The sequence below is a fragment of the Olea europaea genome, unplaced genomic scaffold (assembly GCF_002742605.1).
Source record: "Olea europaea var. sylvestris unplaced genomic scaffold, O_europaea_v1 scaffold1778, whole genome shotgun sequence".
Lineage (NCBI taxonomy): Eukaryota > Viridiplantae > Streptophyta > Magnoliopsida > Lamiales > Oleaceae > Olea > Olea europaea.
In genome coordinates, this window is record NW_019235513.1 from 103828 (window position 1) to 119631 (window position 15804).

At 35.7% G+C, this 15804-nt stretch overlaps 1 protein-coding gene and 1 pseudogene across 1 annotated transcript; one reads left to right on the forward strand and one right to left on the reverse strand.

The window, feature by feature from the left end:
- Positions 1–2177: 2177 nt before the first annotated feature.
- On the reverse strand, positions 2178–13284 carry LOC111378155 (probable plastid-lipid-associated protein 8, chloroplastic). Its single transcript, XM_023001322.1, has 4 exons — positions 11965–13284; positions 4540–4663; positions 3555–3734; positions 2178–2543 (listed from the first exon to the last, which is right to left on the reverse strand). Exons 1-4 carry the CDS (start codon positions 12310–12312, stop codon positions 2344–2346), a joined length of 852 nt encoding a protein of 283 aa, XP_022857090.1. The 5' UTR covers positions 12313–13284; the 3' UTR covers positions 2178–2343.
- LOC111378157 overlaps positions 12391–15804 on the forward strand; it is a 4366-nt pseudogene continuing 952 nt past the window's right edge.

The window sequence follows — 15804 nt, forward strand, 5'->3', positions numbered from 1 at the left end:
TAAACAAAGCTTAACAAGAAGCAGAATGACTTTTTAACTTCTTGAAAAATATTTCATGTTGGCCTAAGCCAGTATCTACAATAGATATACATTGTGATAGCCAATCGGCTATTGGAATGGCGCCAAGTAGCATGTATAATGATAAGTTTAGACATATATGTCGTAGACACGATATCATTAAGCAATTGATCTCAAGTATTATTATCTTCAAAGATTATGTGAAATCAAAAGAGAACATTGCACATCTTCTTACGAATGGTTTACCAAGAGATCAAGTATGTTACCTATCGAAAGTAATGGGACTAAAGCCTACTACATAAGCATCTTTGTAATGGTAACCCTACATTGTTGACTGAAGATCCCAAGATCTTGAATCAAGAGGACAACTAAGTTATGAAGATTCAATGAAACACTTAGAAAAATACTTCCTAACTCATTCCTATGATAGTTAAAGTGTTTTCTATATAATATTAAAGGCTAAGATATGCTTTTATTGATTCATATATCTTTAATAAATTCAGTGGAATATGGCAGAATACTTTTAATAGGAAGTCAATTATGTAAGTGTGAGGTGGGGTCGTTTCTATGAAAATTGTTCAAGACTGAAATTTTCTAAACACTTGTGAAACATAAGAGTGACATGAGAGTGGTTCAAGGCCTAAATGAACTAAGTCATGAGAACCATGAACGACTTAGGAAAAAATTGGTATACGTATTTTTGTCTTAGTTTACACCAACGACTGAATGATTCAAGACACCATGTTCATTAATTAGCCAGGTAAATCCAATAGTATTTTACTAAGAAAGGTTCAAAGTTAGAAGTTACCTTATCTAATGCAATAAGTTGTGAGATAGGAGACAAACTTATTTGAATATTTAACTCACCCTCTACATGCACCTAACTTATTTTTCATCAGACTCTATACATGTACAATTTTCATTTTGTAGTTCACTGTCCGCTATGATAAAATACTAGAATTCACCTTGAATTGAGTTTAAAATGTTAGTTATGAAATGCTTTTTATTTTCTTAGAATTTTGTCCTCAACAACCCTTTAATGTTTGTTGTCTAATGTCTAATACTAATTTAATTTATTTGAATTCAATTTAATATAGGTAAGCAAAGTCCTCAACAACTAGCTCTTGATTGGCCAACCCACTCAAAGATCATAAAAGGTGTAGCCAAGGGATTGTCTTATCTTTACAAAGAGCTCCCTACCCAAACCCTCCTCATGGCCATCTAAAGTCACCCAATGTTCTGCTAAACACCACATGTGAACCCTTTCTCGCTGATTATGCCCTTGCATCAGTGATCAACAAAGAGCATGCTCAATAGTTTATGGTAGCCTATAAATCACCAGAGTCTACAAAAAGTGAAAGTTTAACCAGAATGACCGATGTGTGGAATCTTGGGATTTGGATAATAGAGTTGCTTACCGACAGATTTTCGACGAATTATCTGAAACAAGGGAGAGGAGATGACGCTGATTTGGCTGCATGGATTAAATCTATTGTAAGAGAAGAGTAGATTGGTGAGGTGTTTGATAAAGAAATGAATCCGACCCGAAAAGAGGAAGTTCGGATGATGAGGCTTCTGAAGATTGGGATGCGTTGCCGTGAATGGGATGTGGAGAAAGTGGGATTTAAATGAAGCTGTCGAGAAAATTGGAGAGTTACAAGAAAGGGATTGAGATGATGACTTCTCTTCATATGCTAGTGAAGGAGATATGCATTCAAGGACTATTACTAATGAATGATTTGCATTCTCTGTGAATGGACAGTGAATCGAGCACGAAGGCCAAGAGAGACGAGACGACCAGTGCATACACTATGTGCTTGGAAGTCAATAAGCAAGAAGATGGTGTCAAACCTGTAAACAATTTCGTGGTTTCTGCATTGGTAGATATATAGACATGCAGTAGATCTCTTCTCATGGATCAATTGATGTTGTTATTTTTGGTTTATGCCTTGAAATGTGTTTTAGCATTTAAAAAGTCGTTTTTATGCTTTTACTTAATCAAGATCCTTTCTAACCTCTTAATGACAATTAATCGAGCAGTTAAAAAACTGCCCACATGGGCATGGCCAAGTGGACTGCCAATGTCTGGCTGCACAAACCGATCATGCCACTTTACACGTCTAGTCATAGCCCCTATCCCCCACTTGAAACAAAAAAAATTGAAACAAACTCCCTTACATGGAAACGTTCAAATGAAGAATTCTTGATATTGAAACAAGGTCGGTCCCACTAAAATACCGGTGTTATATTGCAATTACTCTGTTATTTTTGTACCGATCAGAAAAGTTTGTAAAACAGAGGTGTTTATTAAAAAAAATGAGTGTTTCATGAGATTGGTTTGCGTCTCTGAAAAACAAAGAGAGAACCTCTTGAACCTTTTCCCAGTCTGATCTTCTCATCTATGTATGTAATCTCCAGCTTCACTTCACTCTTCCCGCCATATGTGAACTCCAGTCCTCCAACCTTGAGTTCAGGTGGCTCGAACACTACTTGAATCCATTTTTTGTCCAAAGCAGTTAGTTTCCCTGTACATCAACTTGAGAATTAAGTGCAGTATAATAGATAACAATTCACTTCTGTGGTCTAAACCACCTTATCAAGTCATTCATACCATAAATGTTTTCATATGAAAATTTGATTAAATTTGACCAATAATAGAGTAATTGAAAATTATTATTGCAAGGAGAGCTCAATTAACAAATGACATATAGTGGCAATACAGAATTCAGTGTTCCACCAACAGCAGTCTAGATATATATGCCACAAATCAAGTGCCCCAGGAAACAAAATTTCATCATGCAGGTTGCTAATAGAATATAAATTAATTGGATGATACCAGAAGCAAGACCGAGGATTGGAGGAATAGACAATAACTTCGTGCCAGAAAGAACAAATAGCCACACTTAATCAGTGGCCTAAGCTTATCCATGGAAGGCCAGCTTCAATTTACGGCTTCAACTACGTACTAGTTAATGCAGGTAGTGTTCACTTTACCATCAGGCTGATGGACATAGGAATGAGATTGTGTGAACTTAATATACAATTGAGGCTTGAGAGCACACTAGATTCTTGGGCAATATAGTTATGAGGCCATATCAATACCTCAATGAAACTGATGGTTATAATATGGTAATTGCCCTGAGATAGATAAATCTTGCAGCTGAAGCAGGTTAGTCCAAATTTCCATCTCTCATTACTTGATGCTTCATGCATGGAGTAAGTTTTCAAGATGCTATATCCAAAATGCATTTTTTAATAGTAATATTTTGGAGAATGTGAGGCTAAAAAATGATAAAAAGTTTTAAATTTACATGTAATATTAATTTATTGAAGAGTCCGTGACTGAAAATACGAAAGAAAAAATATATTTTGGGAGAATGTACCCCAAACAGGGGCTATATGAGTTTTAGCAAAAGCAGACAGACAGAATCTTGATATATTGTTCGATTGGTATCCATAGAAAGAAAGAATTCCATAAATACTAGGATTATAAATTAAAAAGAAAATCAAAGAAAAAGTTCGACAATCGGATTTACCCTTCAATGAAACTTCTCCTTCTAGGAGCCCTAGGATTGAAAAAGATACTCTGTTTCTCACTATGTCATGGGCTTCAACAACCTGAATCATATCATTGGTTTTGAGAAATAGGCGTCCGATTGAACTCCGATAGCCGCCACCAGGTGATGTAGGGTTCGAACAATATAGCACATCCCACTCTGCAGAGAGGACAAACATTCGACATTAGCGAGCACTTCATTTTCCGAACTAAGGCTCTTTTTTGTTGTGGAATAATTTAAAAAATTATTAGGATGATACTCTCATTCATCATTGAAATTGGCATTTGTCATTGACTGCACAAGGTTTTAGAAGCAATTCAGTATCCATAGAGTTTCGGTGAAGTTGCAGCAAATCTATATTCAAAATCACACAGCAGAATGCTAACGTATCTTTATATTCAATGTGTGAAGTTGCAGCAAATCCATATTCAAAATCACACAGCAGAAAGCTAACGTATCTTTATATACAATGTCTCGACAATTTCCTCATGTACGAAACTTCGAAGTGGTCAGTGCAGCCATCTTATTATATTTGTGGAAAGTTAAATAAAAGAACAGATCAGATATCAGAAAGAGAATGATTGGTTTTTATTGAGATAACTGAGTAGTAGCTTAACCTGAAACTCAAGCAACTCTTAATTATTGCACAACCTAATCTGCAGCAACCCCATCAACGGCCACATTATATGCATCAATGCCATTCAAACCAAAGAATTTTCTCTCTCTAAAAAGATCGCATAGGACAAGTCATTAGATGAATAAAATGTTTTGCAAAAGAATCAATTATAAGAATCCAGTTTATGACAGCAAACAAATTGCACGGGCAATTGTCAATTTCTCTTCTGTGAATAACTTTAAACCTTACAAATGTTACCCAAGTCTTTATTATTCGATAATTTCGAATTGGAAGCAGGATTCAATATAAGTAACTGATTATGATTACTGAGAATCGGATTTTTTTTACCTCCAAATATAAGTGGGCATTTTACAGGCTCATCAACACAAAACTTTTGCAATTCAGTGGCCATTGCAGCTACCTTTTGGTGTTCATCTCTCGCCAGTAGAACTCCTCGATCTGTTTGCATGACCTAATTAGGTGATAAATCTCAGTCTTCTTTACATTTGAAAGTTCTAAGAAAGCATCACTCATAGAGATAGAAACAATATAAACTTTACTAGATGAAAATAACAAAAACAATGCAGCTGAAAGGATGAATTATCACGTCTACAATGCAGAAAATGACTTGCAAGCACAAATTGATAAATAAAGAACTATCAGTACAAAACAAATGTCGTAAAGGGAGAAACTTTGAGATCTAAAGCACATATTGCAATTTGCAAACAATACATATGAAATTTAACTTAAGTACTAAACTATGTAGTACATGAAGGTTCATATACCTTAAAATTGTCATAATGCCTTATCAAATTAGAGCACTGTGGGAAAGAAAATATCATTCGATCATATTAGCAAGAGATAGCAAATGCAAGTCTTGTAATTTTTATATACTAACTCAAAGAAGAAAAATATTAGCGTTGATGTGATTTTTTTTTTAATTTTTTTAAAATTCACTGTAGATAAGTAATAAGTCAACCATCTAGGGTTTCATTACTCAAATTACCTGGCAACAGAAACTATTTTAAATAAAATGTCAACACAAATCAGTTTATTTTAGTCAACTTCATAGCTGAAGGAGATTGTTCTCATTCTTGAGACCATGTCTTGAATGTTCTCACAAATATAGTTCTTTGATATTCTTGAATGTCATTGTTGGGCTGTGATGCCAGTCCAGCCCATTTTTTAGGCAATGATGAAACAAATGGCCTTTGGCTCAAGTACTAAACCTTGCCCAATAACGTTATCTGAGATGACCCACCAACCTAAACCCTATATTCAGTCCAATTGTGTGTGAGTTGCTCTGGACCGTTGGATGAAGATACAAATCAACGGTTGATTGTGTGTTACTATAAATACGGGTCTTCAACCCTAATTTGCGAGACTTCTTCATTCCCTCTCCTTTCTCCAGCCGTTTGGAACCTTCTGGGTTTCCGAGTTTTTCGTCTGTTCATCTTCTATGTATGAGTCGATCATTTTCTCTTAATGAGATTTGAAATATTCGTGTTTTCTCTGTGTGAGTAAACCAATATCTGTGATTAGAGTTCAGATCTATCCATTGAAGCAACCCCGCGTTGGGGACTTGTGAGGGTTTAAGGTTTGTGTACGGGTCTCTTTGATGACATAGAAGGGTTCAAGGATATGAGCTTGAATCGATCACTATTCTTGGTGTCCAGTGGTATTTTGTAGAGTTGTTAAAGTGTATTTTCTTGGATCTGTAATTTTCTATCTGAGATTTGTACATAAGAGTGGTATCAGAGCTACATACTTGTGATTTCTTGCCTTCAATCGAGTTCTGGAAGTTGGAAAATTAATTTCCTGTGTTCTGTCCCAAGATTGATTGATATTTCGTGAAACCCTAGATCCGGTTTTGGTTCAATCTGAGAGTTTCATTTACAGGTCCGGTTGTTTCGAGTGAAATTTTGAAAGTCCTGGGTGTTTTCTTGGTTCGATTGGTGGTTGGACCCCAAAGTGAATACAATCTTGGTTTGGATTGGCCCCTAGACCAAAATATTGCTCGTTTCTGCTGTTGGAATTGAGGGGCTCTAAACTGATCCCTTGTCTTTGGTTGGATTGGTGGTTAAATTTCTATGAACCACCCTCTGGTTAGCATTCTGTTATACCCATAGTACTGATTTGATTATTTTTGTGATATTATGTATTCTCTTTATGTGTCTTAACTGCATTTCTCATGTTTATGTTCACTTTATTAGTATAATTTTAATAATTTCTTGAATCTGTGTGACTTGTTATTGAAGTATACTGCATTGTTCTTGGAATGTTCAAATTGAGCCTTGACCTGAGAACATGATTCTCACGGAATCCTGATGAATTTGATCATCTTGTATAGTAATCCGTGATTAATTTTCTGCTCACTTGATTTTGATAGACTGTGTGTCTCTACTGTTTACATAATTGTGATATTTCTATCTGATTGCTTTATTATACTCTGGTGTGATCTTTTGACTTTCCCAAAATTTGTGAAGGTCAAAACACTTCTGTTGTTCAAGATTCATCAGTTGTCAAGTCTTTTTCAAAACCTTTGAAGTACTTTGTGTTATTTCTTGTTTTTTGAAAATGACAAGCACCTCTTTTGAACTTGGTGTTTTTGATGGAAAAGGGGATTTCCCCACTTGGCAACAAAAAATGAGAGGTCTCTTTGTTCAACAAAAAGTTGTTAAAGCAATAACACAAGAATATCCTGAAACTATGACAGCTGATCAACGGCTAGAATCTAATGAACTTGCATATACTTCTATTATTTTACATTTGTCTGATCAAGTGTTGAGAAAAGTTGGTAAGCATGATGAAGCTAAAACACTGTGGAATGAAGTAGAGAAACTTTATTTGGTCAAATTTTTACCTAATAAATTGTTTCTGTTGGAAAAAATTTTTAGTTTTAAGATTGACCCCACTAAAGACTTAGACGATAGTCTTGACAACTTTAATAAGTTAGTGCAAGATATAACCAATGCTAGTGATAATGTTTCAGAAGAATACAAGGTTGTCGTCCTTTTAAATGCTATCCCTGAGACATATAAAGAAGTAAAAGCAGTAATATAGTATGGAAGAGACACCCTTACACCTGACATAGTAATAAACTCCTTGAGGAGTAAGGATCTTGAACTTAGAACTGAAAGGAATAGTGTTGGACCAGAAAATCTATTTGTTAGAGGTAGGACCCCAACCAGATTTAATTCCACTCAGGAACGCCAAAGTAGTCAGGGAACTACTCATAGGAGAAAGTTTAAGAGTAGGGGTAGATCTAAATCCAAAACCATGAATAAAAAATGCTATGGGTGTGAAAAAATAGGACATTTTATAAAGTACTGTTACAAAAAGAAAAATGAACAGAAACAAAAGGGGGTGGATGAAGGAAATGTTGTAGAACCCACTACTGTTGATGTCTATGTTGTGACCGAACAAACTCGTGACCCTGATATTGCTAACGTTGTTAATCAAGGAAATCAGGTTCAGGAATGGATTCTGGACTCTAGTTGTACCTTCCATATGACCTTTAGGAAGAATTGGCCGTAGATTTTAAGAAAATAAATGGAGGAGAGGTAGTGATGAGAAGCAACATAGCCTGTAAAGTTGAGGATATAGGAAAGGTTACATTGAAATTTGAAAATGAATATATCTATACCCTTAAAATGGTTAGATATGTTCCTGATTTGAACAGGAATTTGATTTCAATGGGTACCTTGGATGATTTGGGCCTACAAGATAAAATTGGTGATGGATTCTTAAAGGTCATTAAGGGCGCTCTTGTCATCTTTAAGAGACTAAAAAGAAATGAAATTTATGTTTTTAAGTCCAGTATAATTAATGATGAATTTGTAGAATCTTCCAATGCTGAACTTGATGCCGCCTTAAAGTGGCACAAGAGATTAGCCCATGTAGGTGAGAAGGGTCTACAGATTCTTTACAAAATGGGTGTGTTTGGAAAGTATTCCATATCTAAAGTCCCCTTGTGTGAAAATTGCACTTTAGGTAAGTAGTATAGGTTGCATTTCAACAATGGAAAGCATCAGACCACCTCTATTTTAGAGTATATACATGCTAATCTGTGGGGGCCTTCATCTACTATCACTCAAAGAGGAAATAAATATTTTCTATCCTTGATTGATGACTATTCCAGGAAAGTTTGGGTATACCTAATGAAACATAAATCTGAAACCCTAGAAAAGTTCAAAATTTGGAAGAACTTGATAGAAAATCAAACTGGGAAGAGAGTTAAAGTGCTTAGAACTAATAATGGTCTGGAATTCTGCAATAAGGTGTTTGATCAACTCTGTAGTAATGTTGGAATTGATAGACATAGGAATGCACCTTATACTCCTCAGCAAAATGGAGTTGCTGAGAGGATGAACGAGACTTTATTGGATAAAGTAAAGTGTATGCTTATAAATTCTGGTGTTCCCAAAGTCCTATGGGGTGAAGCTTTGATGACAGCTTCATACATTGTGAATAGAACACCTTCAAGTGCTCTAGGTGATAAAACACCTGAAGAGCAATGGACTGGCCATGTCCCTGATTACTCACATTTAAGAATTTTTGGGTGTGCAGCCTATTCTCATCAGAGTATTGGTAAGTTAGAACCTAGGGCCATTAAATGTGTTTTCTTAGGCTATCCTGATGGGGTAAAGGGCTTTAGATTGTGGAGTAAGGAAACAAAGGGTTTTAAAATCATCACAAGTAGAGATGTTATTTTTTATGATAAAAAATCCCTTGTTTGAATAATATAGAGTTAAATGGCCATTCTGAAAGAGAAAAGAATAATAAAACCAGATTACAAGTGGAGGTTGATGCTCAACAGGTGAAGGAAGAGGCAGAAAATGCTTCATATCCTCATGAAAATGAAGAAGAATGTGTGCAAGAAAGCATATAAAATTAGCCTATAGAATTAGGTGATTATCAATTGTCTAGAGATAGGATAAGAAGGGAGATAAAAGAACCTGTTAGGTATAGGGATTACCTTTCACTTGCTGTTCTTTCTTATCAAGATCTTGTCTTTAAAGAACCTAAATCTTATGAAGAGGCTATTAATAGCCAGCAACCTGTAAATTGGCAGGCTACTATAAAAGATGAAATGAACTCCTTAATGAAAAATAAGACTCGAAACTTAGTTCCTAAACCCGCTGGTAAGTCCATTGTTGACTGTAAATGGATATTTACTGTTAAGGAGGGAAATGATGAGAAAATGCTTATAAAATTTAAGGCTAAACTTGTAGGTAAGGGGTTTACACAAAAAGGAGGCATAGATTATAATGAAATATTCTCACTGGTAGTTAAATACACTACTATTAGAGTTATGCTTGCTCCTGTGACACATTATAATCTTGAACTCGAACAAATGGATGTAAAAACGGCCTTTTTGCATGGTGATCTTGATGAAGTGATATACATGAAACAACCACATGGATTTGTTGATGAATCTAAGCCTGAACATGTTTGCTTGTTAAAGACCCTTGTATGGTTTAAAGTAATCTCCAAGACAATGGTATCCACGATTTGATAACTTTGTATCTACTGTTGGTTTTACAAGAAGTAAATTCGATCATTGTCTTTACTTTAAGTATGGCGAAGAAAATAAAATTATTGCTTTTATACTCTTGTATGTTGATGATATACTATTGATAGGGCAAAACATGCACGTGGTCAATAATATTAAAGGATCTTTTGGCAAAGAATTTGAAATGAAAGACCTTGACCATGCGAAAAGAATTTTGGGGATGGAAATAGTCAGAAATAGGAGTAATGGAATATTGAGCCTAAAACAAACCAGTTATATTAAGAAAATGTTAGATAGATTTGCTATGATTAATACAAAATATGTTACTCTCCCCTTAGCCAGCCATTTTAAACTAAGTAAGGACCAATGTCCAGTAGTGAATCTAAGATTAAACAAATGGAAAAGATACCCTATGCTAATGCAGTAGAATCAGTCATGTATACCATGGTTTCCACTAGGCCTGATGTGGCTCATTCCATTAGCATATTTAGCAGATTCATGGCTAACCCTGGACCTGAACATTGGGTTGCTTTAAAATGGTTATTAAGGTATTTGAAAGGTTTATCACACTCAGGCTTAGCTTTTAGTGCTTGCAAAGACGGTGTGGTATTTAAGGGCTTTGTTGATCTGACTTTGCTGGAAATAGGGGCAACAGGAAATCTACAATTGCCTATGTGTTTACTTTGTGTGGAACTTGCATTTGTTGGAAGTCACAACTCCAACCAATTGTAGCTTTGTCTACCACTGAGGCAGAATATGTGGCTACAACTAAGGCAATCAAAAAAGCCTTATGGCTTAAAGGTTTACTTTCTAAAATAAATGAACTAAGCAGTCATGTTGTACTATATTCAGACAGTCAGAGTGTCATCCATCTGTGTAAAAACCCAGTATTTCATGAAAGAACTTAACTCATTGATGTAAAATTGCATTTTATTAGAGATATTGTCTCTAATGAAATTTTGTTCCTTGAGAAAATTGCTACTGAATTTAATCTTACAGAAATGGGGATAAAGGTATTACCTTTGAACAAGTTTAAAACGTGTTTACAAGTGTTGAATGTTGATACTGGGTAATTTTTGTGGTGTTTGCAGGTAATATACTTGATGTCAACTGGAAGTGCTGGGAAGCTTATGTTTTCTTTTTTGTTGGATATTAATTTTTAATAGAATTTGTACTATAGGCTTCTTGTATTATCACTGACATCAAGGTGGAGATTGTTAGGTTGTGATGCCAGTTCAACCCATTTTTTAGGCAATGAAGAGATAAATGGCCTTCGACCCAAGTACTAAACCTTGCTCTATAACGTTATCTAAGATGACCCACCAACCTAAATTCGATATTCAGCCCAATTGTGCGTGAGTTGCTCTGGATTGTTGGATGAAGATACAAATCAACGGTTGATTGTGTGTAACTATAAATACGGGTCTTTGACCCTAATTTGAGAGACTTCTTCATTCTCTCTCTTTTCTCCAGCCGTTTGGAACCTTTTGGGTTTCTGAGTTCTTTATCTGTTCATCTTCTATGTGTGAGTCGATCATTTTCTCTTAGTGAGATCTGAAATATTCATGTTTTCTCTGTGTGAGTAAACCAATATTTGTAATTAGAGTCCAGATTTGTCCATTTAAGCAACCTCACGTTGGGTACTTGTGAGGGTTTAAGGTTTGTGTACGGGTCTCTTTGATGGCACAGAAGGGTACAAGGATCTGAGCCCGAATAGGTCACTATTCTTGGTGTCCAGTGGTATTTTGTAGAGTTGTTAAAGTGTATTTTCTTGGATCTGTAATTTTCTATCAGAGATATGTGCATAAGAGTTATCACTGTCTATGCAGGACACATTAATGAATTAACCTATCCTCATGGCTGTGCTTACTAACGGGTCCATTCCACTACTTTTCGCTAGCTTTTTATGGACTTATGGCTCAGCAGTATCCTTTTCTTCTCCTGTATTGTTGGTTCTCTCTCTCTCTTTTATTTATTTATTACTATTTTTTTTGCCATTGTTGGTATATATTTCGTCCCGACCTATACAGAACCAGAAGTCCACTGTACCAGTTAAGAAAGATCGACTATAACTATTTAAAGGTGAGTAGTGGAAACTTCTTGTGACAGCAATACAAAAGTAGGCATGCCTTGGAGGACCTGAACATTACTCATGGAATTCACGTTTCTCGTAAAGAATATAATTCATTGGGTCCGCAAATAAATCAAATTTAGAACAGAATTGTCCTAACAATTGAAATCTTAAGCATAAATGGTACCTTGGAAACGATGGATGCGACAAGATCATCCGGCCTAGTGGGCAAGGAGGTTGCAGCTGATACCGAAGCATAAATTCTACCACCGTCAGTCTTGATAGACCACCGGCGATGAAGTGGAAAAGTTCGGCAATTAGAAGTGGAGGTGAAGAGCTGGGGAAGTATAACGAGAGCAGTCGAGGCAGAGGTTGCAATCGCCATGGATAGTCCGCGTAATGATGTGTAATGGAGTGGTGGTGATTTGTTTTTGTAGATTGAAAATCTGAATTGGGACCCAGGGAAATCTGTTGGTGGTCTGTTTGTTGTCACATAGCTATTAATTTCTGGCTTTAAAGCAACTGTACACCACATCCCTCCACTCTCAGTCACTGCTGTAGTTTCTCTTACATCGTCGTATAGCCGGCGATTGCATTCCTTTCATAGATGTAGAATTCATCCCCTGACAGTAGAAAATTTTAGTCCAATATGTGGTATCTATGCGTGTTCTACCATAGACTAATAGAATCTAGAAAACCCGAGTTCGAATCTCTTGCCGGACTCTTCGGTGCATTCGATGGCACGACCACAGGATCGCTGGAATGGAGGCTCCCGGAGGACCTCCTCCTCGATTCACCTTTCCATTTCGTCAATATTCCTCCTGAAGAAATTGCTCGAAACATCGCCAGTCGAAGCATGCATTTTCGTTTTTATATATATATAACCCTCATAAATACAGAGTTTCTTGTGTTGTATGATGTTTGCCGTTGAATTTAGACAAAACCTAGAATTGTATTTCATTTTTTGACTCTATTGGTTGAATGAACTCGTAATGGAGCATAGCTAGGATTTCTTGCACTTCTTACATTTATAGTTTTTGCATTGCTTTTGAATCAAGTTAAGATGAATTCCATAATGAAATTTATTAGTTGTCGGTATTTCTTGATTGTATCTTTTCATTTTACGATATTTCTAGGGTAATGGCTTATGCTAATACAATTTTTGAGTAAAAATTGATTACCATTGAACGAATCGGTAAGTTAAAACAGCTTTCAAGTGTTGATTCACTAGCGTAACCCAAGTTTATTTGGAATAAGAATTAGCCTGTTGCAGTTCATTCAATGTCTATTTTGTGATAAGGGTATATTCTGAACTATTTCTTTTGGGGAAAATGGATTTTAGTAAAAACTATGACACGTAAGTTTTTGTGTAATCAGGGGCAGAGCCCAGTGAAGTCCAAGCATTTACTTTTGGGCCCAACCCCAAAGGCCCAAAAAATTGCTGGGAGATTTGATGAAAGCCTGCATGGTCCAGCTGAGCTAATTGCTGGGAGATTTGATGGAATCAAGGTGATAAAAAATTCTCTCTTTTTGATTCATTTCATAAGTTGGTATATGATTTTGCTTATTGTTATTTAAGGAATGAGGATTAGTTATCCAGGTGGAAGTTAGCTAAAACCCAGTCTACTTAAGCTGCTTGAATACTTCAAGTTAATGTATGCTTGTACTAAGATGTTTATTGATTCTTGATTTCATTTTCTGCATGTTTTTCTTTTACTAAAATTGAGTATCTGAAGATAGAATTCAATGCTGCTAGGGTAGAAAAATGATAGCACAATTATTTATGTAGAGAATGATATATTTTTGAAGCTCGATAATGAAGTTATTATACAACGATATCAAATTATGAAAACTCGCAAGGAACAAGTGTAATATATAAATTATGTCGGTTTTAGTATTGTCGTAATATTGTTTTATATTTTTATCATCATTAAATCCATGACCAAAACCTCGACGTTCGGAGTCAAAACAATTTTACCCGCACTGAACTAATATCCTAGCTCCGCCCCCGTGTGTAATCATGCTTTAATCCAGCATTTCGGCTTTTATCTTCATGCTGTGATATTTGGTAAGAGTTTTGAGGATAAATCTAACGCCTTGGCCTCTTTGAGTGTGCAGGTATTCTTGTGATGGGAATATAACTGTGGGGGAAAGGACAAACTTTTGAGGAATTGAAGAGGCTATCAATAGTTATCCGGATGAAAGGAAATTGCCATACTTAACACTTGACAGTACTTTTAAGATTACTGTTGAAAGCTTTGGGAAAGTTATCAGCTTTCAGGAGCAAAATAATCGCCTTCAAAAGCTAGCATTCATTCCTTTTGAGGTGTGATCGTGTTTCATTTCGAAGTGGAATTTTGTGAACTTAGATATAGAGTAACTCAGAAAAGTTAAAATCTTCAAGGCTGAAGTTAACTTTGCTAACTGTAAATATGGAACCGCTTCAAGATGACCTGGAATATAAAATGTTCTTGAAGGAGACTTCGTTATTTCGAAAGTTATATTATTATTATTTTTTTGTCTTCATGAACCTGGACGAAGGTAGTACGCTTCTTCTTCTTTCCTGAATAAGTTCATTGATGTCGATGTTCAGACTTTTAAAGTTGATTTCCCGGTTTACTTGATGGCAAAATGTCAGTTAGGTGCCCTGAGGAGATTTGATCTTTTCTGTATATCCTTTTGGATGCTAATGTTGTCAATTGTTGCTAACAAATAGCTCAATATCTTTCAGGGACGAGTGAATTTGTAAAAACCTGAACATAAGTTCTTTCTTATGGAAAATGATGATTGACGATTATGGATCTGAGAATGGGCTTCCTCCCACTGTGCGTAGGAGGATAATTTTTGGTCGGGAGATTGGCACCGCTAATAGGAAAATCTTGCAAACCTATCAATTACATAGCCAAAAATATCTTGGCCCAGCAGCAATGGATGCAGAAATGGCTCTCTTGATGGCGAATCAAGCACAAGTCAGAACTGGGAAATTGGTCTAGACCTTTCGTTGGCACTGGAAGCATTCTCTTTGCAGCAACTCATTTTGGAGCAATGACAATGGTTTGTGATGTTCTGCAAAATGTAGCATTATTTTTCATCCCTGTTTGCACAGCTTAAGATTATTGGATGATAATTAGTTCAATTGATCATTGGCAAGTTGTTATTGAAATTATCTGGTGAGAGTTTTTGGTGCATCTGGTAAAATCATAATTTTAGAATGTTATTACGCGCACCAACGCTTGACAAGCTTTCTAATAAGAAAGTTTGATTATTGATTATTTAAGGAATCACGGCGAACAAACCGGCGAATTACCAATAATGAACTCAAAAAACTGTGCCATTTTTATTTCTCAGATGTTTTTTTTATTCAAATTTAGTCAAATCTGATTTAGTTCCAGTTTCACTAAAGTGAATATTTCAGGGTGCAGATATTGACATTAGGGTAGTGCGTGATGGCCGTGGTCCTGATTGTAATGTCTGGATCAATTTCAAACAGGTGATCTTTAGACATCTTTTTCATCTTTTTAAATTACTCTACTATTGCAACTATTTTTTTTAATATTTCACTAACTTGTCATGCAAATGTTTTCGTCATCCCTTATTGTCAAATTTATAACAATCTCATAGTTATTTTGTGTGAGTTGTCATCGAGCATGTGAAGTGAATCAAGTGATCACCCTTTCGTTAGCTTCTTTCCCAAAGAGAAATTTTATGTGCATGTTGAGTTTTGCATTTGTCTGTCAGCTGTAAGCCTGAGATGTGTTTCTTCTGCTTTGCAGTATGGATTGCCTATGCCATTATCATTGTTAAGGGCTGACAATAACCTTTCACCTTGGCGCTCTGGATTAAAAGAGGTGATTTGTCCACTTAAGTTGGTTATGCAATTTGTCTCCTCTTTCATGTCGCTGCAGTACATTATTTTTGCATTTGTCTCCTTAACTTTCTGATATTACTGCCTCCAAAGAACATTCTATTAGTTTTGGTGGTTACCTTTCTTTTTTCTTTTTCTTTTTCTTTTTTTTTTTTGGGTGGG